At 47.3% G+C, this 25,963-nt stretch overlaps 1 protein-coding gene across 1 annotated transcript in view; it reads right to left on the bottom strand.

Moving 5' to 3' along the window:
• TMC3 (transmembrane channel like 3) overlaps positions 1–9,588 on the bottom strand; it is a 34,746-nt gene extending 25,158 nt beyond the window's left edge. The window contains exons 1-3 of the mRNA XM_081831780.1: positions 9,107–9,588; positions 7,778–7,924; positions 4,108–4,183 (exon numbers count right to left, since the gene is read on the bottom strand). Coding sequence (XP_081687906.1) covers positions 4,108–4,183; positions 7,778–7,924; positions 9,107–9,195 — 312 coding nt within the window. The 5' untranslated portion in view covers positions 9,196–9,588. The remainder of the gene's footprint in view (positions 1–4,107; positions 4,184–7,777; positions 7,925–9,106) is intronic.
• Positions 9,589–25,963: the final 16,375 nt, after the last annotated feature.

Raw genomic sequence — 25,963 nt, 5'->3', positions numbered from 1 at the left:
GCAACTGCTATCCTACTATGCGCTCCTGGGAAGGGATTTTCTTTCTTTGGGATTCAATTTCCTCGTCTGTATGAGAAGCAAGATTCAATCAGTGGTATTCAGAGTTACTCTTTCAGTTTAAATTTTGGTTGAATTTCAATGAGAATTTCAGTGCTGGAACACACTAAAGCAGAGTAACTTTTGTAGGTAAGAGACAAACCCTCCTCCCCGGCCTCAGGTGCTCATACGAGAAGTCAGGGGGGCCCCGACTCAGCTTCCAGGGCCCTGAACCTCCAACACTCATTCCGGTAATGCAGATCTACACCAGCTTCCTCAAGGAGCTTCCCAGAGGTAAATGTGATTGAAAAACGTGATTTGTTGATGGCCAAGATTCGGTAAGGCATGAGAAAGATATGCTTCTCTTGATTCACACCAAATCTCCATGGAAAGCTCTGAAACTCTGAAATGATTTGAGGTTTTAAGAGCAACGCAAAAACATACCAAAGCAAAACCAAAAGCCAAACTTGGAAGAAATAGATCTTAATTGTGGGCCTGGGTTATTGGGTACCAAAAATAAGAATAAGCTCATTCTTTCCTGTTTGGAATGTCCTGTAAATTCGCCTGGAATAAAGGTGTTCTAACAACACATATTACAGTTTATGAAAGATGAATTCATTCAGAGCATGTCCTGAGCACCTGTGTGTGTTTCCGGGACCGAGGATGCAAACGGACAAGACATGTAAGATGTCAGCGGGTGCAAAGCTTACATCCAGGTAGAGGGAAGGCAGCCGCAGACGAGTCAACGCCACAGGGGTACATGGTCCATTAGGATGGAGGAGAAAGATCTTTTAAAGAAGGGGATCAGGAGAGGTCCCTCTGGGGAGGTCACACATAAGCTGAGACTTGAATGAAAAGGAATCAATATTTCCAAAAAAGAATAAATTAGTAGAGGAACTATCTAGGAGGGCAGGGCAGCCAGGAACATCTGTGAGTTAGCACGTGCTGGGCATTTTACTGCAGAGGATGGAAGAGGGGTAAGTGAGGTAAGATCTAATAGGAAGGCAATGGCCAGATCAGGTGGGTCATGGGAAGGAGTTAGATTTAATTCTAAGTGTAATGAAAGCCTATCTATATATCCGTGTATGTATCTATGTATCTATCTGTGTATCTTTGTATCTATCTGTGTATCTTTCTCTCTCTTTCATCTATCATTATCTTAAGTAAGGCCTGGCACGAGCAGTTTCCTGTTTCGAGGATTGCAACGGCTCCTGTGGGGAAAAGAGTGGGTTACGGGGGATGTGCATGGAAGCAGGAGGACCTGCCAGTCTACGTACCATCATGGGCAGGTGCTAAATCACATCACGAAGGCTCTCGGGAAGGGTGACCTCCTTTGTTGGTAGGGTGTGAGACACAAAGAACATAGACTATTAGAGCCAGAAGGAACCTTGAGAATCAAACATGAAAACCGAAGCCAGAGCGGGGAACCGATAGCAGAGGGACCTGGGTGTCCTGACTCCTGCCGGAGGGACTTCTCGGGGCCCCGTGCTCTCACACTCACACCTGGCTTCCTTCAGAAACACAGACATGTGCTGGTGCTGAAGGCAGACTGTCGGTAGTGAGCTGGCATTGAGTGGAGATCCACGTGAATGGGGGATGCAGGCTGGAAACGGGGGGTAGGGGTGGCTTCCCGGGATGCATTGTGTGGCAGCTCTGTGAGTGGGGACCAGGATCTGGGTGCTGGGAGTCACGGAAATCGGGAGCTGTATTACACTAAATTTACTGTTTGGAAAACAGTTACCGTCTTCAGCATATAAACCAAGGACTATGAATAGACGGGCTGCAGGCGGTACTCCGGCTGGCTAGGTACCTTCAGTTTTCTCTACCTGGCAGCTGGAGCAGAATATCAAAATTTCCGGTGTAAAATAAGGTGGAGGAACGCAGTTCTGAATATGGGGAGGGGAAGAACCAAAGTGTGAAGAAGACACCGTGGGAGAATGATTTTTCTTGGGCATTTCACTGAGTCTCCAGAAGACAGAAGAAGCCGAGTCTGAGCTATTTCATTACCCCAGGGTCTAGAACAAAGCGTGGCGCACAGGTTAAACTGAACTGGATTGAACCGCTTTCTGTGGGGCCCTTGATCCTAGAAAGGCAGGCAGCTGGGTGGGCCTGGTGCCGGCGGAAAGCCTTGGGGCAAGCTTAGGTGAGGCTGAAAATTCAGATTCCCCTTTCTCATTCTAAACACCCTGCTTCTAATAATACAGCCCATTATCAAATTACACCTTAATCCATATTGATCTTACTGTGACTAAAAGTTGCAGTACTTTTCACTCTTACATATGACAGGTTGTCTGAACCCAAGTGAAGGACCTTCCAGTATTTCCAAGTGTTTTCCCATAGCATTTCATACTGTCTATTTAGGGGAAATAAGGAGGGAGCACATATGTTTATTATTCAAAAGATAATTTTGTTTTCTGTATTTCATCCATAAGCTCCGTCATAGTGTGACAGGCATACGCAAGCAGTCATGGGTAATCTTGGTCATAGGACTAGATTTGAGTTTTCAGGCAGAGTCTGTGGAAAGTAAGGGGACAGCCAAGGCAGAACCTTAGGGATCCTTTGAGATTTTATACTGTTTCAGTTAAGTAAAATTTATGGCCAGCTTTAATGTAAACTTCATTAAAAATACTTTTTTGGGGGCACCTGGGTGGCTCAGATGGTTAAGCAACTGCCTTCGGCTCAGGTCATGATTCCAGGGTCCTGGGATCGAGCCCCGCATCGGGCTCCATGCTCAGCGGGGAGCCTGCTTCTCCCTCTGCCTCTGCTTCTCTCTCTCTCTGTCTCTCATGAATAAATAAATAAAATCTTTAAAAAAAAAAGTACTTTTTTGTTTCAGAAAATCTAAAAAGGGTGCATCTTTTGTCTGTTAAAGTATAACAAACTTTTAAAAAATACAATATCCACTATTGGCAAGAATATTATGAAACAGTATACTTGTGTATGGCAAGATCAACTATCAAGGGTTTTGGGAAATAATTTATTAATATTTATCAAGAGCCAAAAAATTACTTATATTTTTTTCTACAGTGATTATAGTTCTGGCATTTATCCTAGAAGAGGAATTTTAAAAGGTAAGAAAAAGGGGCGCCTGAGTGGCTCAGTCATTAAGCGTCTGCCTTTGGCTCAGGTCATGGTCCCAGGGTCCTGGGATCGAGCCCCGCATCGGGCGCCCTGCTCAGCGGGAAGCCTGGTCTCTCTCTCCCCCTGATCGTGCTCCCTCTCTCTCTCAAATAAATAAAATTTTCAAAAACATAAACAAATGAAAGGTAGGAAAAGCACTATGTGCAAAGATATTCTTTGCAGAGTTATTAATAATAGTGGAAAATTACAGACAAATATTCACCAGCAGACAAATAACTAATTAAGTTAATGTATGTCTGTCTGTCATGGAAAATGATTATGTGTAAACAATACAGAGCAACATGGAAAAATCCTTCTGTTATGTGTGGGGTTAAGTGAAAAAAGAAGCAAGACAAAAAGGCTTGTATACTATAAATACTCTCAGTGAAAATTATATATTCGGTGACTGGAATGTGAGATTAAAAAAAAAAGATACTATATAAGGGCATGATTTTTTTCTTTGTCTTCTAAACATTTATGAATATTATTGTAATGTCTCTCTAAACAGATAACTTCAATATATACTAAAGTCTAGCATTAAGGAACTGAGTGGAAAAATTAACAAACAAAAACCTTAGCATTGAATTATAAAGTGAGCTTTGGAATATATCTGTAACTTTCTCATTACAAGACGTGCAGTGAAAAAAAAAAACCTACACCTACGGGTGGGAGCAAGTCAGGAAGGATGCTAGATCATTTTCTCAAGGGAAGATGCCATTTCTCGGATGAGTTAGGCTCACCCAGGGTCATGTACAATCGGAAGGTGACCACATCCGGGACTAAGCTCCAGGTTCTGGGACATGCAGACCTTGCAGCTCACGGCACTGCTCCTCCGACTGCAGTGGTTGATGGGAACAGCCCGCGTGCAATGACAGGCACAGTGGCCCACAACTTCCTGGCCCCAAGACCACAAGAGGGGGTGGGAGTGCCCGTGAACGCGCACGCTCTCACCTCTGCACCTGCTGCTTGGTAGCCGCGGGTCCTGGTCAGCCTCCCTTCAAACTTCAGCACGATCTCCTTCGCTCGCCTGGGAGAAGAAAAACACGACAGTGAGCACAATTTTATCATACCTGCTATCTTGGCAAAACGTGCGGAACTACAACGGGAGCAGTTGGGCAAAAGGTGAACGACAAGATGCCGCGGCACGACGTGGCTATGCAGAGAGGCGAATCGTTCTTTTCCTGACCTCCGGCAACCAGAAAGCTCCCTTAGAAAATACTTTCTGAAAAAAAAAAAAAAACCACTTAAGTGGATAAATTCTTAGAAAATGATGAATCAATGACAAAATGAGTTGCAACGAATTCTTAAAGCCCTTCCCTGATTGTTGTCTGGGAATCGATCATGAGCAGGTGCGGGGTGGGGGAGTCCTGGCAGCGGGCACTAGGGGGTCTCACCCCTCCCCTTAACCTCAGCAGCCTTCCTCCTGCAGCATCACAGAAAGTCAGACCTAGCCTTGGAGAACCTGCCTCGAGGAAAGGGCAGTGTCTACATAGCCACAAAGAACCTGATTCAGCCTACACCAACTGCTGACACGCTAACTGACCACTTTGGTGAGCTGACCCGATGTCTCCACCTAAATGATTAATCCTTGAAATGCACTGAATTCATTGGGATAGATGGTTAAATCCACACCTACAGGAATAGCAGGATTCGACAATTAATATTAGCACCAGTGGGACAGACAGCCATCGAGGACCCTTAGAGGTGAATGTCACCTTCAAGGTGACCTCATCTGACACAGCGCTGATGAGACCCTCGTTATCCCCGGCCAGCCCCCCTCCCCTTGATTATGCTCGGAGCTGAAGGGCTTGGTTCTTTGGAGTCCCTCGATCTCCAGTCTGCCCCGTTCGCTGCTGGGGAGTCTTGCGTGTACACCCCAATAACCTTTTAGCAACACACGCTGCTGCTGAGTTTTTCCCCGAGAGACGCAGGAACTGGCTGACTCCCTTTCCCACCGAGGGAACCGTGAGCTAATCAGAGGGCTTGCTGGGTTTTGGAGCGCTGTGCCCTCCTTGCCATCATCCCAGCTCCCAGGCCCCACCCATGCCCTGGCTTCATTCCGGTCAGAACCACAAATGCAGGGAGGGGTGAGGGTTGATGCCCTACCCTGCCCAGCATCTAAAAGACAGAGGCCCTATACAAGTGAAATAATTTGTTCCATCTCATGGTTTATAATTTTCTTCCGGCAAACATTTTCCGCACACTGACTTGGATCAAGCAGAGCAGGACACAAGGTACATAAGACAGAGTCAGGGCTCTGGGAGAGCCCTCGCTAACAGGGCGAAGGAGCCCTGAGGCCACAGTAACTGGGAGAGAGTGGCGGTGGTAAGAGTGTCGAGAGGGCGGGGCTGGACCTGGGGGACCAGGGAGGACCCACGTCACCTGGGCCTCCTCACAGACCCATGTGGACTCAAGGGCACTGTCCACTTGCTCCCCACGAGGGACGTGGGCCTGCACTGCACCCTCCCAGACAGGTGGTTGTTGCTGCAGACTCAGCGAGGGCTCCCCGCTTTTCTCTGCGTCCGCCCCCTCCCTGACTCCCCCCCGGTCAGGCTTCAGTGGTCTCTGTGCTTTCCAGACGCCTCAGCAGGTCCAATGAGTGAGGCATTGCTCCAGCAGCTTCTCAAGGTGACGAGGGAGGAGACGTGGGGGCCAAGGGATGATAAATGGAGGTGCTCAGAGGACAAGCCGCCTCTGAGAGCCTGACTGCTGGCCGGGGCAGCCAGTGGGGCCCTGTGGGTGCCCGGGCTGAGCCCCTGGCCAGGCGTCAGCGTGGAAGGCCTGGTTTATGCTTTTGTTTGTTTGTTTTTAAAGATTTTATTTATTTATTTGACAGAGAGAGACACAAAGAGAGAGGGAACACAAGCAGGGGGAGTGGGAGAGGGAGAAGCAGGCTCCCCGCGGAGCAGGGAGCCCGATGCGGGGCTCGATCCCAGGACCCTGGGATCATGACCTGAGCCGAAGGCAGACGCTTAACGACTGAGCCACCCAGGCGCCCCAGGTTTGCCCTTTTGATAGAAAAGTTATCATTTGCTGTGCTCTGCCCATAGGTCGAAAAGACTTAGTCTCTTACTAATAATTAATGATCATTAATTACTAATTAGTAATTACTAATTACTCCTTCTAAGCCTCAATAAGCAATCGGCAGGAGCATTTCTGCACGATTTTTAAAAAATTCTGATACAGCACATGACTTTTTGTTTTAGGATAAATTTCCACAGTGATTCCTTTGGCGGAGTTCCTCTGTTTCAATAGAACATTGGGGTCAGGGTCAGAGAGCCTGAGTTTAAAGCTCAGGGCTGGCTCCCGGAGGCTGTGCATCCTGGGGTAAATGGGATACTCACATCTCTGAGTATCAGTCTTCTATCTGAAATTGCCATCCTCACTCAAGGGAACAGATGTGGGGGGAGCCGATACCATACATGGAGGATTAGCCAGAAACCGCTGAGACGACAAACGACAGGCGCCCTCAGCCATCTGCCGAGCCACCCAAGGACCAGCCGGCTGCCTCTTGGGCCAGCCTGGAAGAGAATGCCTGCAGGGGGAAGCTGACAAAGCTGCGATTTGTTGGGAGAGAAATGCAAAGCCTGATGGCCGACCTGGGGAAGAGGGGCCGTGTGCTTGGCATCCGGAAAGGGGCCCTAACAAGGCTCTGATCCTGTCCACGCCGGGTGCCCAGTGATCAGGGCTGCTGTCTGTTTCTGCACTTGACAGGTCAGAGCAGCTCGGTGAGACCATTCAATTAACTCCCTCTGCTGTGACCCCGGGCGTCAGCATCACCCACCAGGACTCACTGGCAGGGGCGTGACTACCGCGTATCAGAGACGGCGCGAGGTCCCGTTTAACCCTGGAACTCTCCGTGGGTCTCTGACTTCAGTATGCGGAAGAATCCACCTGAATGCATGTTAAAGATACTGCCCCCCCCCCCATACTTTCTGATTCGGCAGCTCTAAGGGCAATTAGCGATTCTGAATCTTTAACAAACACCTGCCTGCTTAACGCGGCACAGTTTTGGAAGCAGGAGGCAGATGCCATATTCTGCACCATCACCTCAGCTTTAAAGAGAAAGAAAAGTGGCCAAGAAATTAAGAGAGCTACCCAACACCGCATAGCTAAGGATTGGGAGGCAGTATTCGAATTCAGGCAGCCCGTCTGCAACTCTTTAGCTGTTCACTGTTATCTATTATCTAAACAGGTTGTCCAGGGCGACTCTTAATATCATCGTTTTCTGGTTTCCCATAGAATCTGGTTTCCCCCCAGAGGGAGTAATAGCCCAGCAGGTGAAATTACCATCAGCTTTCATTCTGGCTTATAGACTTGTCTCCTGGGAGTTTGGTTCTTTTGTTCACCTCTAGACACAATGCTAAAATCTAGTGTTTGAAAGGGAGGTAGAAAACCACAAACACCAACACACACACACACATCCAACCCAGACACACACACACAGACACTCACAGAGATGCTGGCCACCTTGAGGCCCCTGTGACTTCTCTGAGTCAGATCAAGAGTGCCTGCCTGCCACTCTCACGCGGGTCTTTGTGCTCATTTTCTTGGGCAGGCCAGGGAGGTTTCGTGGAAAGCATATTTGCAATAATCAATAATGGCTGCCAAAGCCCTTTACCTCAGTGCTCCCAGCTTCTGTCCCATGGTCCAGGGTCTGCAGCGAATGTTTGCCATGAGATCTTTCTGGAACTGTATATTCTGGAAGATTTGTTCCGGATCATTGCTGTCCCCTGTCTCATCAGCATTAAAGCTGTCATCCAAGTTGCTGAATGGATCGGGGCATTAAGGAGGAAATCTGATTAGTAGAATTGCTTCCAGCAAAGATCTTGCCCGGGGCACGTTCAGCATCTCGCTGCCCCAGGGTCATCTGTCTGAAGTTTGTATGTGTAGAGGGAGAGGGACCCAGGGAGGCAGAGAGAGAATTGGGCAGTCTTGGACAACCACTGAAGCACATTCATTGGCATCTGTCACTTTGGTCGGTCAGTGAAAGAAAATGGTTTGTCTGGATGAAAGGTTTTAGCAGAAGACGTCATAGAAGGAGACAAGAGGGTGCTTACGAACAATTCCTGAATAGCAGCATTTTTGGTGGCCAAACAATTTCTATTCTAGGCTGATTGAAATAATCAGCTCATTTCAGAGACAGGGCTCCTCCTTGTCCCCCAGCTCTGGAGGCAAAATAAAGAAAAGCCAAACGCTGTCATCCAGAGACCCCTCCCCGCGTTCCCACTTCCATTCTTGGAAACTGGGATAGTGGAGGGAGAACGGGCAGCAACGTCTGGAAACAAGAATGTAGCCGAGATTTACGTGGGCAGATATTACAGGGAAAGAGTTACTGTGTAGGAGAACTGTTTTTCCACATGTAGCAACATTTATTCCCAGTAACAATTAATATGCTCATCTTAATGCGACTTTTCAGGAGGAGATGAGTATTCTGCTATTTGATCAATGATGCCCTTATAAGTAAGAGGAAATAATTCCTTTGCTTTTCCCGGATTCAGACGGTTTTTACTTACTCATAGGAGAATTTTCTCCAATTTCTCCAAATTAATGGAGGTTTTAATATACCTTTATAAACATCTAACAGATTCGAACAGTACTCCCCGACTTGTTCCTAGCCTGAAGCCCTTTCCAACAGACACCTTATTTATTATGAGAGATGGATTATCTGCTCTCTCTTGACATCACCAATTGAGTCAACAGAGAGAAATCAGAGAAGGCATGCCTGTGGGTTGGGCCAGGTTGGTGTACCTTGGATTCGGGTCCCCTGGTCAATAAGCAGGTGGCCAGCCCCGTTGTACAAAAGCCCAGAGAAAGGAGTTTCTGAGTTCATTCTGAAGGAGAGGGGAGCGGGATGGGGACTCTGTCCTCTGGTCAGATGCAGGCAAGGCTCTGGGGTAACTTGGGCTCCGTTCCTCCACTGTCCGGCCGACGGAGGGGGCCGACTCACCTGAGCAGCAGGGACTCCTGGTAGAAGTAGTGCTGGATGGTATTTCTCCGGATGCCTCGGTAGTTCTGGGATGCCTTTGAGGGTTTCATGGGGGCTGACCTGCTGCCAGCGACCTCTAGGGGCTGGCAGGGTCCCAGGAGGCCGGCCGCTGGGGTCTGCTCCAGCCGAGGCTTCTGCGGGGGAGCCGCTAGTCGCTAGTCGCTGCGCTCGCTGGCTCTCAGGAGCAAGAGTGCGCGTCGGCAGCTGGTCCTTGGCGAGGACTCCAGTTGTGCATAATGTAATGCTGAGGTGCCTGCAGCAGCGGAGACTGGCTGGAGTCTGGGCAGACAAAGGCGGGAGGCTTGGCCAGGCTGAAGCAGGGATCGCTAGTGCTGCCCAGAGGCTCACGTCTGTGACCCCGTGCACCCAGACGGGGCTCTGCGGTTTGCAAAGCGCTTTACATCTATTCCTGTGCCTGGTGTTGACAAAATAGAACGCAGGGCACAGATTCTTTTTTTCTTTCTCATTTTTACCTCTCAAGAAAGAGGCTTGGAGTAAGAATCTTGCCTGTGTTCGAATGGCAGAGTCCAGGAGAGGAAGTCATAACGTCTTACATGGTTTTTAAATTTTTTTTCTCAGCTTTCTTTTTCCACTTGGAGAGAAGTCAGATCCCCAGAAATGTTGCACCACAAATATTGCAAACCCCCAGCCTGGATCCTCCAGTCGCTGACATTTTGCCCCCTCTGCTTTATTCCTATCTATTTACTTTTCCCCCAACATCATTTACAAGTATGTTTCAGAAATAATGACACGTCTCCCCGAAAGATTTCAGCGTGATATTAATAATAATCAAATTGACGTTTTCTTATATTTTACATTTTCTAAGTGTGGCCACATTGATCAGCAGGATAATCCTATGAGGAATGGGGTGAAGAGATTTTAAGAGGCCCGCTGGAGTCTCTTCATGAGAAGGCAAGGACTGGAAAGAGTAGATGCTCACACAGGTATCCTGAAAACAAATCACCTGTTGCTGTAAGACAGAGTGCCCCGCGTAGGACGGTCCCTGGGGACACATCAGCCTCTGCTCCAACCCTTTTCTAGGTAGAAAGCTACCCAGTCCCCTTGTCACCTGCACGTTCCCCTCTCTAGTCATTCACTGGGGTTTTCCACCAAAGAATTTATCCCCAAATCCAGGACTTTCCCACAGTTTCATGATATAAAACCCTATTTTCTGCTTAAACACACAAAATGGTCTGTTTGCAGTTTGTACTCACTAACAAGAAGGTGTGGGGCTGAAACAGAGAGGTCTCTTTCCGTCGAGCACTCCACCTGGTGCACTAGCTTCATGCGGGTGAAGAAACGAGTGGGTGGGCAGAAAATCCATCGGCCCCTCTAGGTATGGGGTTGGGGCATGGGCTGCCTTCTCCTATGTATGCATTCCTCCATTGACTCTCGGACAGGTGTTCGGACTTCGAGCTCCAGGCAGGGGAATGAAGAAGAGGCCAGCGCCAGAGCTGGCCCCCGGGACCTGTGAGACCAGATCACCTGTCTGCCAATTTGCCCGAGGCCACGGAGCCAGATGCTCTGTCTCGTAACACTACATAAAATCTGTGCTTGTCAGATGGACAAAATAGTGCCCATAATAGGATTATTTCTAGCCCCCCCCTTTTTTTACACATTCTTTTAGAGATCTTTACCTATAGGGATTATTTCTGAGCATTTCGCCCGAGGCCACGGAGCCAGATGCTCTGTCTCGTAACACTACATAAAATCTGTGCTTGTCAGATGGACAAAATAGTGCCCATAATGGGATTATTTCTACCCCCCCCTTTTTTTTACACATTCTTTTAGAGATCTTTACCTATAGGGATTATTTCTGAGCATTTCAAAGATTTTTTTCATCCTACCTTTTCTGAAGGCCCCTCTGTATTAACATTTTGAGCATTTTTGTCTCTTCTTTGCATATGTATGCTTATATATGTGTATATATATGTATATGTGTGCACATATATATTTTTTAAGATTTTATTTATTTATTTGGCAGAGAGTGAGCACAAGCAGGGGGAGTGGCAGGCTCCCCACTGAGCAGGGATCCTGATTCGGGACTCGATCCCAGGACCCTGAGATCATAACCTGAGCCAAAAGCAGACGCTTAACCAACGCCCCGACTATTTGTATATTTTTCAGTTTTACTGTATATATGCATCTCTCACCTTTCCATCAGTCTTAAAGAAATTTCCATGTTATTTTTCAATTTTTTGTGAACATGTTTCAGCAATATTTAGTGGGATATTCTGTCTAGAACATGAAATACTCAAATTTTGCCCCATTTCTCACACATCTATGCTATCCCTCCATGTGCATTTTTTTTTTTTTTTTTTTGCCACCAGTGATTTTTGGGCTCTTAGCATCATTTCTTTTTTTTTTTTTTTAAGATTTTATTTATTTGCGAGAGAGAGAATGAGACACAGAGAACATGAGAGGGAGGAGGGTCAGAGGGAGAAGCAGACTCCCTGCCGAGCAGGGAGCCCGATGCGGGACTCGATCCCGGGACTCCAGGATCATGACCTGAGCCGAAGGCAGTCGCTTAACCAACTGAGCCACCCAGGCGCCCAGCATCATTTCTTTAGAATTAGTTTTCCAGAAGTAAAATGACTGGATCAAAGGGAATATCATAAAAAATTCAATTATGTTGTCAAATGGAAGTCGCTCTCTTTACACGTGTATGGATTTAATGGTTTATTATTACTATTACTGTTACTGGTAAAAATGAGTTTTTAATGTGGTCAGATTTGTCTGTGATCTCTCTCTGGTTTCCTTGGTCTGATTTTTAAAAAATTCCCTTTGAAGTCCACCTGCCATCCATCCTGGCTATGAGTTCTAGGAGAGGCCATTACTGTTGTTCCTTGCTCCCAGCAGCCCAGCACTTGGGACCCTGATTCTCTTCCCCAAGGCTCCCCAGGGCCCCGAGGGCCAGGCAGAGCGAGCACAGACAGGGGATGCCGCTCCCAGAATGCAAGGGGATCAATTACCCTGCGTGCGTTGCACATCCTCCGACAATTTAATTAGAGGCTTTAGGTGCTCTGGATGATGTTAGATCAGGCCAGCCTGTGTCTACAGACAAAATGACTACAGGTCCCTCAAATGTTCACAACTGAAGCACTTAAAAAAACCAGAAAGGGATCCAATGTCAAAATGAGCTAAAAAACCATTATTTATTTCCTAGACCAACTGCTTACAGGATCTGTGTGGGGGCAGAAGGAAGGTAATGAAGGGGAAGGGAGAGACGGAGCCATCGAAGATCTATTTGTAGAACCTGCAAATCTTTTTCATCGGAAAAAAAAAAAAAAACCCAAACCATTTTATTATGCATCCCAGGAGGTCTTAATAGAACTCGTCAGATGGCTTAGCTTACAGGAACAAAAACATTCATAACCTATGTCATCGATTAAATAATATTTCCCCCCGCTAAGGGAATTCTATTCTGAGACAGTAACGCCCCTGAGCACATCTCGGAGTATAAGGTAGGAGTCCCATGGGCAATGCTAGCCTCCCTTTACGACGGCATCAAGTTCTCATCTTTGCATTTTACAAGAGAGACTTTTCCATTTCTGAGACGTGCGGACATGCCCAGGATATTGCTTCAGTGACTCAAAAGCCTTGTGTTTGAAGTTGAGAACTACGTTTTGGGTCTGGAAGAGGTGATTCAGGGGGGAGGCTCAGTAAATGATTGTTTCCAATTTTCTGAATAGCAAGCTGAATTTGTCGAGAAATGAGAGTGAATGGTTTTGTTGGTGGCGAATTCCTCGTGAACTCATCAGCTGCAAATAAGTTTGAAACTGAGCAGACACCCTGAGAGGTCCATCAGGGGTCACATGATGCACGATGACTCACGTAGCCGGTGAGAGATTCCTCGTGGGGCCAGGCGGGCGGGCTGGGCCTTGGCCTCCGTGGCCCCTGCAGCGAGTGAAGACAGACTGTCACCACCCCATAGAATCCCTGCAGACGAGGAGCTGACCACCAGATGGGGTGCAGTTAAGACACAGATTCTAAAGCCACCTTGCCTTGCTCTGTTGTCGTGCTTTCTCAAGGAAAGAAATGCTTTTGTATAGAGGACTATATCTAAATGCATGCCCCGTCTTTGGAAATGAAAAAGAGAATCGAACTTGCTCAAAAATCGGGATAAAGGCAAGCAGTTGAGTTCCTTGTCAAGCAACCACTTAAAAGTTGGCTGCGATTTTTCCTTAATGATTTTTAGATTGTATGCACCCGAATATTCGGGGACATGTTGAAAGCACAGCCGATGCTGTCTCTGGGGACGGGCAGCCTCCTGGCAGCTTTCCCTCCAGGTCCCTGTGGAGATGGGGGGGGAGCACACAGCAGACGGCAGCCCAAAGAACATCTGTGGACCAGCCACACCAGCAGAGCAGAGCAGGTCCGGGACAGAATATCTTTACCATACGTGGACCCACCACCCAACCATGAGGTGTACCGGGTTCTTGCCTCAGTCTAAGTGTGGTATTTTTAAATCCTCTCTTAACAAAATGCTCTTCATTTTTTTCCCTTCAATTCCACGGACATCCCTTTTCATCTTGTTTTGACATAGCGTTTCCTGTTGTATAATGACCTTGTAAAGTCCTTTTCCTTAAAGGGCAAAGCAATTTGTCCCTTAACATTTACTTTACTTTCCCCAAGCAAGACTTAAAAAATTAAAAGCCCTCCTCCTCCCAGTTTTTCTTCTCAAACTCTGTCTCCTTCTTTGCAGTTAAAGCTAATTTTCGTAGGTCCGCCTATGTCTCTGTTGATTTTTAAATGAGGAGCGTTCAATTTTGCCCCGTGTGTGCCCAGAAATAGTGTTCACGTGTGAATTCTATTCTCATCTTAAATACTGGACACACGAAGGCCATGAGGGTCTTCCTTACAAATCAGGGATTTTACAGTTTTGCACAAAAGCTAAAAAAAAAAAAAAGGTTTACATAATTATATCTTTCTCTAAGAAAGACCGAATTTACTCTAACTTGTGTGAATAGTAAAAACTGAGTCTATCACTTGTTCCATTTCTCCTAAGAATCTAACTCATCTACCAAGATCATTTGTAACGACCTTGGGGTCGAATAGTCCAGTCATTAAACACAACGCCACTGCTGGATGGCTGGGTTACCTTGGAGCAATCGAGGACTGTCAGTGAGCCTTTATGTCCCCACCTGTAGGCCGGAAGTAACGTGGATGCTCTTGCGTACGATGGGCCTAGCCCAGTGTCTGGAGCACAGTCAGAGCCCCAAACTGACACGTATGTTTTATTGTTGTGTCTATAATCGTATTATCATTTCAACCCCACTATGAAAGCATGGCTGGAAAGGTTTGAGCTCAGTCATTTCATATGGACCGTTGTTACGACCATCGTCAACCTTAGTTTAACTTCAGCATGAAAGCTGATTAGACCGGTTTTGAAATTATTTATTTCATGACAGCGACCTGATTCATGTAAAGAATCTGCAAAGAAAGTATATTGCAAAGCTACTTATTAACTACATGATAGACATGCTCTGTGTGCACTTTAATATAGCTATTTTTACTAATGAAACTTTAAAATATGCCTTCCTCCTTCTAAGAAGCAGACGCATCTTACAGACAAGGCTGAGCAGGGGCCGATTACCTATGCACGGTCTCAATGGATGTCCACATTCACTGCGGCCGGCTGTGGGTGAGGGAAGAAGCCTGCCAAGGCCCAGAGATGCAGAGATTCCTTCCCAGAGCGCACAGGCAAACAGGCTGACAGTCGAATGAGCTGGGACCATGAGACTGAGCAGGTGGTCCCAGCCTGACTGCAGGAAGATGAGAAATTTGTTAAGTGGTATTTTTCTTGAAGTTACAAAAGGAAGACAGACCATCACTAATTATGATAGGGTCTTATTAAATTTCTACGCTGCTAATCTGGAACCTGTGACTTGGCACAGGGGAAGGAGACTATAAATGTGCAATCAAATGCTGTCACTTGGAGAGTTTATGTGAACTGCACGGTCAGGTGATACAGGCCTATCATTGATTTAAGTTGATTGCATTTTAATTCTGTGCCCCGAGACTTAAGCCCCCACGCCATCTGCTTGAATGCGGTTGTGATTCACTTTCTTTTTTTTTTTTTAAAGATTTTATTTATTTATTTGACAGAGAGAGACACAGTGAGAGAGGGAACACAAGCAGGGGGAGTGGGAGAGGGAGAAGCAGGCTTCCCGCAGAGGAGAGAGCCCGATGTGGGACTCGATCCCAGGACCCTGGGACCATGACCTGAGCCGAAGGCAGTTGCTTAACAACTGAGCCACCCAGGCGCCCAGTGATTCACTTTCAAGGTAACGCTCAGGGAGGAGGAATAAGTCCCGAGTGCCAGGAAGCCACTTGGGTGGTGGCAAAGCGGAGAGAGAAGGTTCAGGAGGGAGGGCTCAGGTCAGGAAGTAGCAGGACTGATTTGCAGAAGGGCCTCTGTCTGTCCAGCACGCTTCAGTCCCGGGAAGACAAACACAATCGGGGCGGGGAGCTGCATAGAGGGACTGAGAACAGCACCGTGGTGGGGAGCATCTGAGAACGACCCACTCCAAAGAATGGCACTGGGACATTTGTCTGGTGGGGGCAGCTGGAAACAGAGAGCCACTACGGGCCTCCCGGGGACCCTGCAAACATCACCTGCCTAGCGACTTCACTCAGTCACCCTTCAGCTCAGCTGAGAACAGAGAGGGCCGCCTGCTTTTCCTTGTTGGTTTAACCATACGATACACCATCCTGTAAACAAATTAATTTCCTCCGGGACTTCTGAAAGCATCCTAACTACATTATCATTTTTCTGCATAAAGGAAGCTTAGCAAGAGAGCAATTATGGAATGGACTTCAAATAATCTCCAAATGGTCATAAAGTGGAGACGGCCATCCACAGAAATGGGAGGAAAGCACGAACAAAGTTTTGCTGGCTAAAATCTAGGATGGTTTATTCTGAAAGCTGTGTTGACCCTTCCTGTTCTTTCTCTCTTCTGCCAGAAATCCTTTGGCATCCTCATTTAAACTTGTTCTATCCCCCTCCTATTGTCCATAGCCTTTCTGCTCTGTCCCCTCCAATCCAAATGTCAAGGCCGAAATAGATTTCCCAGCTTGACCTCTTCTGGGATGAGCTGACACGGTGGGGCCAGGGAGTATGAACGAATGTGCCAGAAAGGTACGGAATGAATTAGCACATTCATCATTTAAGGCTGGCTTGTGCCTGGTCCTGTGCACTTCCTTGGGGATGAAATGAAAAAAAAAAAATACACGACCCTTTTTAAATTAAAGCAACGTGCTGCCTAGCGGATGACAGATAGACAAGGCAGGAGTTTCAGGGCACAAGGTAACGGCCATGCTATGTAGGGAGGAAACATTTCCCTCTGCCCAATTTGGGTCTTCGGCTTGGCTTAAGAACTCTGCTGATATAAAACAGATTAACAGGAGGAAAGCCTATACCTCTTATTGAATTTTTATATGCACATAAGAACCTTCACAGGAGAATGAACAGCTGAAGAAGTGATTAGAGAAGGAAGCTTTTATACCTTTTGGTCAAAAAAAAAAAGCAATAAATTTGTGTAGAATTGATAAGACAAAGGGATTTGGGCTATGGGTCGTAAACGGTGAAGAAGCAACAATGTGTGTTGTCTTACTTGGGGACAAAGGAGGGGCACAGTGTCCTTCTTGCACCTGCTGTTTCTCAAGTACCTGTAATTCAAAATAATCTATATGCCAATGTGGCGTATCTCAGAGTGACAGATTCTGAACCCCTTCAGCTAGGTGGATGCTTGGAGCTATAGAAGGGTAGAAGAGAGGAAAGGAGTATTGCCTTGTTTGGGCCCTGGAAGGTAAACCCCTATTCTGAAGGCACGGTGGAGGCTGGGTGAAGGGCACAGATAGGCCATTCAAGACAGAAAGTGCCTTTGGGCCCTGGACCACCTGCAGGGCACAGAGGAGGGAGTCACCAAATAAGGGCCAGAGGAGAGGTCACGGGCGTGTGGATGCTTAGACCCCAGGCCCTGAGAAGACACAGAGGGAAGGAGCTGGAGTCCAAGGCGTAGGTTCTGGCAATCCAAGGAACCTAACACACTTCTGGCCCAGTGCGTCCCTAGGCGCCGGGAGATGTGTAGGATGAAAGTGAAGTGAAGCCATCAAGCCTTGAAGTGAGCCCCACTAACTCGTTAATTAAGCACAAGCCTCATGCATTCAATAACTCATCCCATGATCAGTACTTCCTGATATCTACAATGTCCCAGCCCCTTGGCTAGTCCCGGGGGACACAGGGGGCATGGGACACCATCCCAGGCAACCGGTATTGGGGTCTGGTGTCTGTTTTTCTGTGTCATGGTTCTGGTCAACTATGAACCATGAGTCTGTATTATCCTGCCACTCTTCTGAGAAAACGTTGCTGGCCCCCTGCCATCCTCATATAAGAAGCCTGTGTTTCTATTTTTCAGTCTGTCATTCAAGAACTTGTGACATCTTTCCCCTTTGAGCCTCAAAACTCACCTCCTCCGTCTATGAAGTTGGACTGTCATTCCAAACCACCTGCGTCTTCACTGCCGCCTCATCCCCTGGCCTGATCCTCCCATTAGAACGGTCTCTCCTCTTCTACTTGTGGGATCTGGGCCCACCATGCTTTCCTGGAGTCCCCTACAACCAACCACAGATGGCCCTTCATCACTGTCCTCCTCTGAGCGTGTCTGTCTGGCCCCCAAATGGAGCCCTTCTCCCCATGTCTCCCTGCTTTGGTGCTCCCCCTCCAACTGCCCCATTTCTCTCAGGACCCCACCTGCTTCATCCATCCAGCTTAGCACCCCAGCCTTACCAATCACCCCCTTTCCCAGGCTTACCTACTGGAAGATTCCTGGAATCACAGGAAAATTGCTCTAGACACGGGCTCCTTGATGAGGCATCTCTAGGTCTGTAATAATGGGGATGGAGGGAGGAGGACAAAGTCTTGGCCCCCTCCAGAGGATGGGTTTGAAGTTGCAGTGGAATGAGTAAGTTCGAAGAGTTCGAGTTCCCTTGATATTATTAACCATATGAGTGCCTCTTCATTGATTATCGATGCTGCTCCCCCTCTGTAAGCAGATATTGGGAAGTGAGCTCATATTTAGTAAGCACGCCCTTCCTTTCTCCCCTAGGTTCTCCCGTCAGCCTGGTTGGTACAGAGAGTCTTCTGGGCAGAAGAGATCTCAGAACTCTTTATTGCCAATTCCTCTACTGGTATTTGAATATCATTAACATTTCCCTCCATGACCCCATGGCTCCTGCTTGAACACCTCAGGGACTAAAAGATCATTTTCTCCTGAAGTAATCCATTTATCTGTGGATCACCCTGGCCATTAATGCTTCTTTATATGGATCTGAAATTATTGTTCTAAGCTTTCTATCCATGCATCTTATTTTTATTTTCTAGAGTCAGAGAACTAATACACGAGGATAGCCAGGTTGCAAGACACAAGGTCATGACAAAAATGCAAAAGCTTTTTTGTATACTAGCAATGAATAATTGGAGTTGGGAATTAAAGAAACAATACCATTTACGATCGCACCAAATAAGGGAATATTTAGGTATAAGTCTATCAAAATAGATACATGATCTGTATGTGAAAAACTGTAAAACACTAATAAAAGGAATAAAAGATCTAAATAAGTAGAGAGATATTTCACATTCATAGTTGGAAGACTCAGTATTACAAAGATGTTAATTCTTACCGAATTGACCTACGGATTCAACAACATCTCAGTTAAAATGCTAGCAAGCTGTTCTATATATATCGATAAACTCATTCTCAAGTTTTTTTTTTTTAAGATTTTATTTATTTATTTGATAGAGAGAGAATGAGAGAGCAAGAGAGTATGAGAGGGGGGAGGGTCAGAGGGAGAAGCAGGCTCTCTGCTGAGCAGGGAGCAGTCCGATGTGGGACTCGATCCCGGGACTCCATGATCGTGACCGAGCCGAAGGCAGTCGCTTAACCGACTGAGCCACCCAGGTGCCCTCATTCTCAAGTTTATATAGAAAGGCACAAGATCTGGAATAACCAACACAACATCGAAGAACAAAACTGGAGGCCTCACAGTACCCAATTTCAAGGCTTACTAGCTATGGTAATCAAGAGAGCATGGTGTTGCTGAAGGAACAGACATACAGATTAATGGGACAGAACAGCGTCCAGAAATAGACCCACACAAATAGAGTCAACTGATTTTTGACAAAAGAGCAGAGGTGATTCACTGGAGAAAGAACAGTCTTTTCAACAGATGGTGCTGAAACAATTAGATGTTCATACATAAAAAAATAAATGTAGAAGCACACCTTATAGCATTCACAAATGTTAACTCAAAAGGGATTATAGACCCAAGGGTGAAATTCAATACGATGAAACTTCCAGAAGAAAACAGGAGAAAGTGTATATGATCTTGGGTTTGGTGATGAGTTTTTAGATAGAACATTGAAAGTATGATCCATGAATGGAAACACTTGATAAGTTAGGCTTTATTAAAACCAAAACTTCTGCTCTGGGAAAGATACCGGTAAGAGAATGAAAAGACAAGCCATGGATGGGAGACCACATCTGCAAGACATATATATGATAAAGGAACTGTGCCCAAAATGTACAAAAAGCTATTAAAAATCAATAATAAGAATCCAAACAACCCAATTAAAAAATAGGTAAGAGATCTGAATAGAATCCTCACTGAAGAAGATACCCAGATGGTTTATACAAGTAAGTAAGCATAGGAAAAAACGCTTCACATCATTCATCATTAGGGAAACGCATACTAAAGCAATGATGAGATAGCATTCCATAACCTTTAGAATGGCTAAAATAAAAAAAGTTGACAACACCAATTGCTGGTGAGGATGCGGAGCAACAGGAATGCTCATTCATTGGTGGTTGGTGAGAATGCACAACAGTGCACCACTTTGGAAGATGGGTCAACAGTTTCCTACAAAGGTAAATGCAGTCGTGCCCTGAGTCAGAAGTCTTAACCACGATACAGGATGATTCCTGTAGTCTTTGTCCCCGAACGCGTTACTCCATTGTAATTGTGAGACAACACTAGACAAATCCCAGGTGCAGTGCATTCTACAATATACCGACCCGAACTCCTTGAAACTGTCAAAGTCATAAACAAAGAGCATCTGAAAAATGTTCATAGCCGAGAGGAGTCTAAAAAAATAACGTGTAAATGTGAGGTGGGATCCTGGATGAGATCCTTGAGCAGAGAAATGTTATTAGGTGAAAACCAAGAAGATCTGAGGACATTATGGACTTAAATTAATAACAATGTATCAGTATTGGTTCATTAATTGTGACAGATGAACCAACCGGATGTTAAGAGATTAGTGACAGGAGAAACTGGGTGTGGTGTATATGAGAACTCTCTAGATTACCTGCACAATTTTTCTATCAATCTAAAAGTATTCTAAAATGGAAGGTTTTTAAAAAATATAATAGTGTCAAGTGCAGGAAAGAAAAAAAACCTCTGAACTGCTTTTCCAGATGTCTCCTGTTTTGTTTTTTTTTTTAAGATTTTATTTATTTATTTGAGAGAGAGCACAAGAGAGCGCAGGCAGGGGAAGCAGCCAGAGGGAGAGGGAGAAACTCCCTGCTCAGTGGGGAGCCCGACGTGGGACTCGATCCCAGGACCCTGAGATCATGACCTGAACCGAAGGCAGATGTCCACCCAGGCACCCCCAGATGTCTCCTGCTTTTACTTTTATGACATTTCTTTTGCTCCAACTACATGCTTACACTAGTGACATGGAATAACTAATAAAGACAAAAGCTAGCATGTACTGAGTATCTCCTGTGTCATTAGGTGAGGAGTCTATTCAGATCTTTGCCCTATTTACCTATTTTTTAATTGGGTTGTTTGTACCTCCATATCTCCATTATAACCCTGAGACAAACGACAGTTATGAGACAAGAAGAAAGGGACAACTGGGCTCACTCACATCTGGTTTTCCTGTTTTTCCTGGATACATGGGAAAACTATTTTCCAGCACCTTTGCCATTCGGCCGGGCCCGGTACCTGGTTCTAATGACGTGTGAGCCGAAGTAAAACGTGTCAAGTGCAGAGCAAGACATGTAACAGCTGGTGAGACCCATCCACCTGTCTTGTCCCCTTTGGTCGTGACCATGGGGTGATAGGTTGAGATGGTGGAGCCACAGGAAGGAAGGAAGCTGGTTCTCTAAGTCTGAACAAAGTGGAGCTTCCTTGGAGGGTCCCTAGAACCATGGAGGCGTCTGATACGAGCCAGATATGAATCTTGTTTGTGTTGAATGTAACCTCTTCCGTGCTGACTCCTGTAACGCCGAGACTTAGTGTTTTATATACCATGTAGTGGCAGTGTGATCTTGCAGTCTTTATTGGTAGGGCTGGTGGTCTCGGTTTTAATAATAACAAAATAAAATAAAATCTCCTGGGGCGCCTGGGTGGCTCAGTTGGCTAAGCGACTGCCTTCGGCTCAGGTCATGATCCTGGAGTCCCGGGATCGAGTCCCGCATCGGGCTCCCTGCTCGGCAGGGAGTCTGTTTCTCCCTCTGACCCTCCTCCCTCTCATGCTCTCTCTCTCTCTCATTCTCTCTCTCTCTCAAATAAATAAATAAAATCTTTAAAAAAAATCTTAAAAAAAATAAAATAAAATCTCCTGAAGAATATTGACTCAAGGAATCACAAATCACGGAGAGGGTCATAGCCTCGTTTCACATTATTATGGCAATCCTTGCAGCAGTCCTTTCTGGTTCCTTTTCATCCCAGTGGCCAGCCGAGATCTTCCACTGCTATCTTCAGATGTTCTGACCTCTGTTCTTTCCTGCTGCTTAATGATCTTCCTATAAATTGTATAGGAAATGGAGCAAATGCAGTTACAGTGTCTGCTGGCCCTGATGCAGATGAATCGGTTTTGGAAGTCTAGCCAAGCGTCTCCCCGGGGCAGCCCTCAGCCCTCAGCCTGGGTCTCCCTGAGAACACAGAGACACAAACCTCAGTCACAGCACGGCCTGGTTCCAGTGACAGCATCAGCTCCTGGAGGACATTTCAGATGGACGTGATGGGTCAACACAAACCAAACTCCTTTTGGAACCGAGCTTTTATAAATTTATACTAGAGTTCTGACTTCCCAGTGGATAATCCTTGGGATTTTCAGGCCACAGCCAAGCTTTCAATTGCTCCAGTGTTCCAGGACATAACCCATCCTGCTTCCTGGGGGAGAGGATAACAAAGGCTCTGTGTGTGCTGGGACCCTCCAAGACCTCACTCTATGCGTCTCTCTGTCCCTTTGACTGGTTCTGATTTGTATCCTTTTGCTGTATTAAACCTGCAGCTGTAAGTGCGGTGGTTTCTTGAGTTCTCTGAGACATTCTAGTGCATTACTGAGCTGCAGTTGGCAGTGGGATCCCCCCAGTTGTAGCCGGCTGACTTTTCTTTAAGACTCTGCCATTCCGTAGGAGCCCAGGGCCCCATCCTGTGTGTCTGGCACAGCTGAAGTGTGTTCTGGATCGTAGAGTGGGGGCGAGCCACACGGAGTAGCTTGGATGGAGGCCAGAGCAGATTCTCACGGTGCAGACATGTTAGTCTGCGTGGACAACTGAAAGGCAGTGGTACATGCTCTCTGCTTCTTTCCTTGATGTTGAAAAGAAAGACAACTGGACTCTAAGATGATGGGGACTCATGAAGCCACTCCCTCTGCAGCTGGAGGTCTTTTCCAATCCTTTCTTGTTCACCTTGTTCCGTCCTTCTCTGGCTCTCCCCTCGCTCCTGGTACCTCAAGGCAGGAAATAGCAGGGCTTCCTATCTTATACGAGCGATGAGCTGATGTGATCCCAGAGCGTGTGTGTGTCTGTGGGTGTGTAGGATGCACACAGCGGCATTTTTCTTTTGAAACTCTGACACTCGGGGATGATAAGGGACTCGCGTATGGCCACACCAAGAAGGCAACCTCTGCCATCTTGGACTCGGAGAGGTTTGCCTCAGGATACTGAATCTAGAATTTCCCCCTTCACATTTACAATCCCGGACTGGGAAGGATCTCTCCCAGTGATAAACAATGGATCGTAGGTCTTGCCCTACTCAGGGGTGTCTGTAGGTAGGAGGGATACCTAGGCTCAATAGGGGCAGCCTATAATGGATCCCATCCCGTCCTGTCTATATATAGAAATGGCTCCTTCAAGGCCAGAAGGAAAGGATGTGCTCCCCACCCTTTTCCCCTGCCTGCTGGCCCTCCCGCTCAGCCTTCACCCCGTCCCACCCAGGGGATGTCCCGGGGCAACTGAGCCACCTTGTGGGAGACTGAATGAAGCGCTGGCAGCTTCATCCCATCAGGAACGACTCAGTTAGAATTCCTCCAAATCCAAGCTAAGCTCCTGAGTGAGGCTGGCCCTGCCTGGTCCTCTGCTGTGTGGGCTTTCTCATGAGCAGCTCCCCTCGTAACTGCTCTTTTCCTCAAGCTCAGCAGAAGAATCTCTCCCTCCTGTCTGCTGACCTATTCTTGAGTTCTGTGAGACATTCTAGTGCATTACTGAGCTGCAGTTGGCAGTGGGATCCCCCCCAGATTCTGTGACCAATCTGGGACTTGGGTCTTCCGTCTTACAGATAGGGCCAGAGGCTGGGCTAGAAATTAATTAAGGTATTCCATTCTGAAATGCTCCCTACAGAAATTCCAGGACCAGGATGAAGTCTCCATCTTGTGGCTGAATTCAGTTCTGCAATTAACTCTTTTTTTAAAAAATATTTTGTTTATTTATTTAAGAGAGAGAGAGATAGCAAGAGAGAGCACGAGCAGGGAAGAGAGGGAGAAGCAGGCTCCCCGCTGAGCAAGGAGACCGATGCGGGACTCGATCCCAGGACCCTGGGATCATGACCTGAGCTGAAGGCAGACGCTTAACCGACTGAGCCACCCAGGTGCCCCTGCAATGAACTCTTCACCTCAAGCACCCCCAGAGTCAGCTTAGAGAAGCAGCTTAGCATCAGCACGCCTTCTTCACGTAACTCCATTCGGAAGGGGATCTCAACTTGTACAGTGAACTGTGCAAAGATAGTTATTCATTCTTTTACTGAAGAGAGGGCCGCGTACAGCTGGGAATGAAGGTCTGTTGGTGAATGAGGCACAGTCCCTACTGCGCTGAGCTCACAGTCCGGTGGGATGGACGGGGACAGGGGCGAAGGCAGTGTGAAATGCTTACGGAGACACGCGGGCGGTGGGATCCTGGGGGGAGAGCCAGGGTGGGCTTCTAGAGCAGAAAGCATCTGGCCTGATGCCTGAAGCAGGTGCAGAACTTGACCTGGGGAAGGAAGAGGGAAGAGCATCAAGGGCAGAGGTGAGAGCGGCTGATCCTTAGATATGAGGAAGGAACCTGCACAGAATTTGAAAAGGAGCAAACCTTCCATGACAATGCAAGTTACTGCCAGGAGCGCAGAGTGTGTCCTGTGCAGAGAACGCTCCGGGGTTGTGTGAAGTGGACCAGAAGGCCAGGGCTAGAAGGCGAGAGTGGCTCCACGGAGATGGGGCGGGAGGGTGAAGAAAAGTGCACAGAGGGGGGTTAGGTCCAGGACGTGACGGGGTCCCAGGTGTTCTTATCACAGCAGTAGCTCGCGTGGCATAAAGATTTTATGAAGTCCCGGGAATCACGATGGTCTAAGGGACTGGAAATTTGGGGTGACGGGCGGTGGTTCTTGTGGAGGTTGGCAGGATGTGGGCTACTCTGGCAATCAGGGTTACGTTACTTTCCTACGGTCGGGGCACAAAGGACCACAACCCAGTGCATTCAAACCCCACCCACTTGTCACCTCACCGTGTCTGGGGTGCAGAGGTCCAGGGGGGCTCAACTGGGTTTCTGCTCAGGGCATCACAAGGCTGAAATCAAGTGTCAGCTGGGCTGTGGTCTCCCCTGGATTTGGGGGTCCTTTTTATTTATTTATTTTATTTTGTTCTTGGGGTCCTTTTTAAAGCTCTCGTGGTTTCTGGCGGCACCTAGTTCCTTGCAGTTGTAGGACTGAGGTGCCCAGTTCTAGAGGCCACCGGCAGTCCCCTGCCATGTGGCGCCCTACCCAGGCTGTGTCTCTGAGGTCGGCGGGAGAATCTCTCCCTCCCGTCTGCTCCGATGGAGACTTGCTTGTAATCAGGGATGTGACCACCTGATCACTGTTGACACAGAATACCACAAGCTCTGCCCACACTCAAGGCAAAGGTCGTCGAGCCCCGTGCACCAGCAGGTGGGAGTCTTGGGGGCCACCCCCGAGTTCTGCTCACCACAGAGGTCTTTAAGGGAAGAGGGTGGTGAGGAGGGGCCAGGTCCCGAGATGACATGATGGCTGCGAAGAGGAGGCCGCCACGTGGCTGTCTGGACTATCTGGGGGAAAGCAGCAAGGCTCACTGTGTGCCAAGGGCTCGTGCTCGATCACGACGGAATGGGTCACCCAATTACCACTTCACTTCTGGGAGAAGTGAGCAAGGTGGTTGAAAGCTCTTCTCTTTTTCTTTCTTTTTTTTTTTAAACTTTATTTATTTGAGAAAGAGAAAGAGAGAGAGAGCACACACACAAGCAGAGGGGAGGGGCAGAGGGAGAGGGAGAAGCCGACTCCCCGCCGAGCAGGGAGCCTGACACAGGACTCGATCCCAGGACCCTGGGATCATGACCTGAGCTAAAACCAAGAGCCGGACCTTAACTGACTGAGCCACCCAGGTGCCCCTGAAAGCTCTTCTCTTTTAGGGGCTCTCGGATTTTGTGGCATTGGGATCACAGAAGTCCCCCTACTGCTCAGTCCCTCTTCCCAGCTGTTCGCATCAGCTCCTCTCTGCTGTTCGGGGTGACCTTTCCCCTCAGCTTAGGGCTGCCCTCT

This window comes from Leptonychotes weddellii, chromosome 9, assembly GCF_054177405.1.
Source record: "Leptonychotes weddellii isolate Sample4059 chromosome 9, ASM5417740v2, whole genome shotgun sequence".
Classification (NCBI taxonomy): domain Eukaryota; kingdom Metazoa; phylum Chordata; class Mammalia; order Carnivora; family Phocidae; genus Leptonychotes; species Leptonychotes weddellii.
This window is presented reverse-complemented; position numbering and strand designations above follow the sequence as displayed.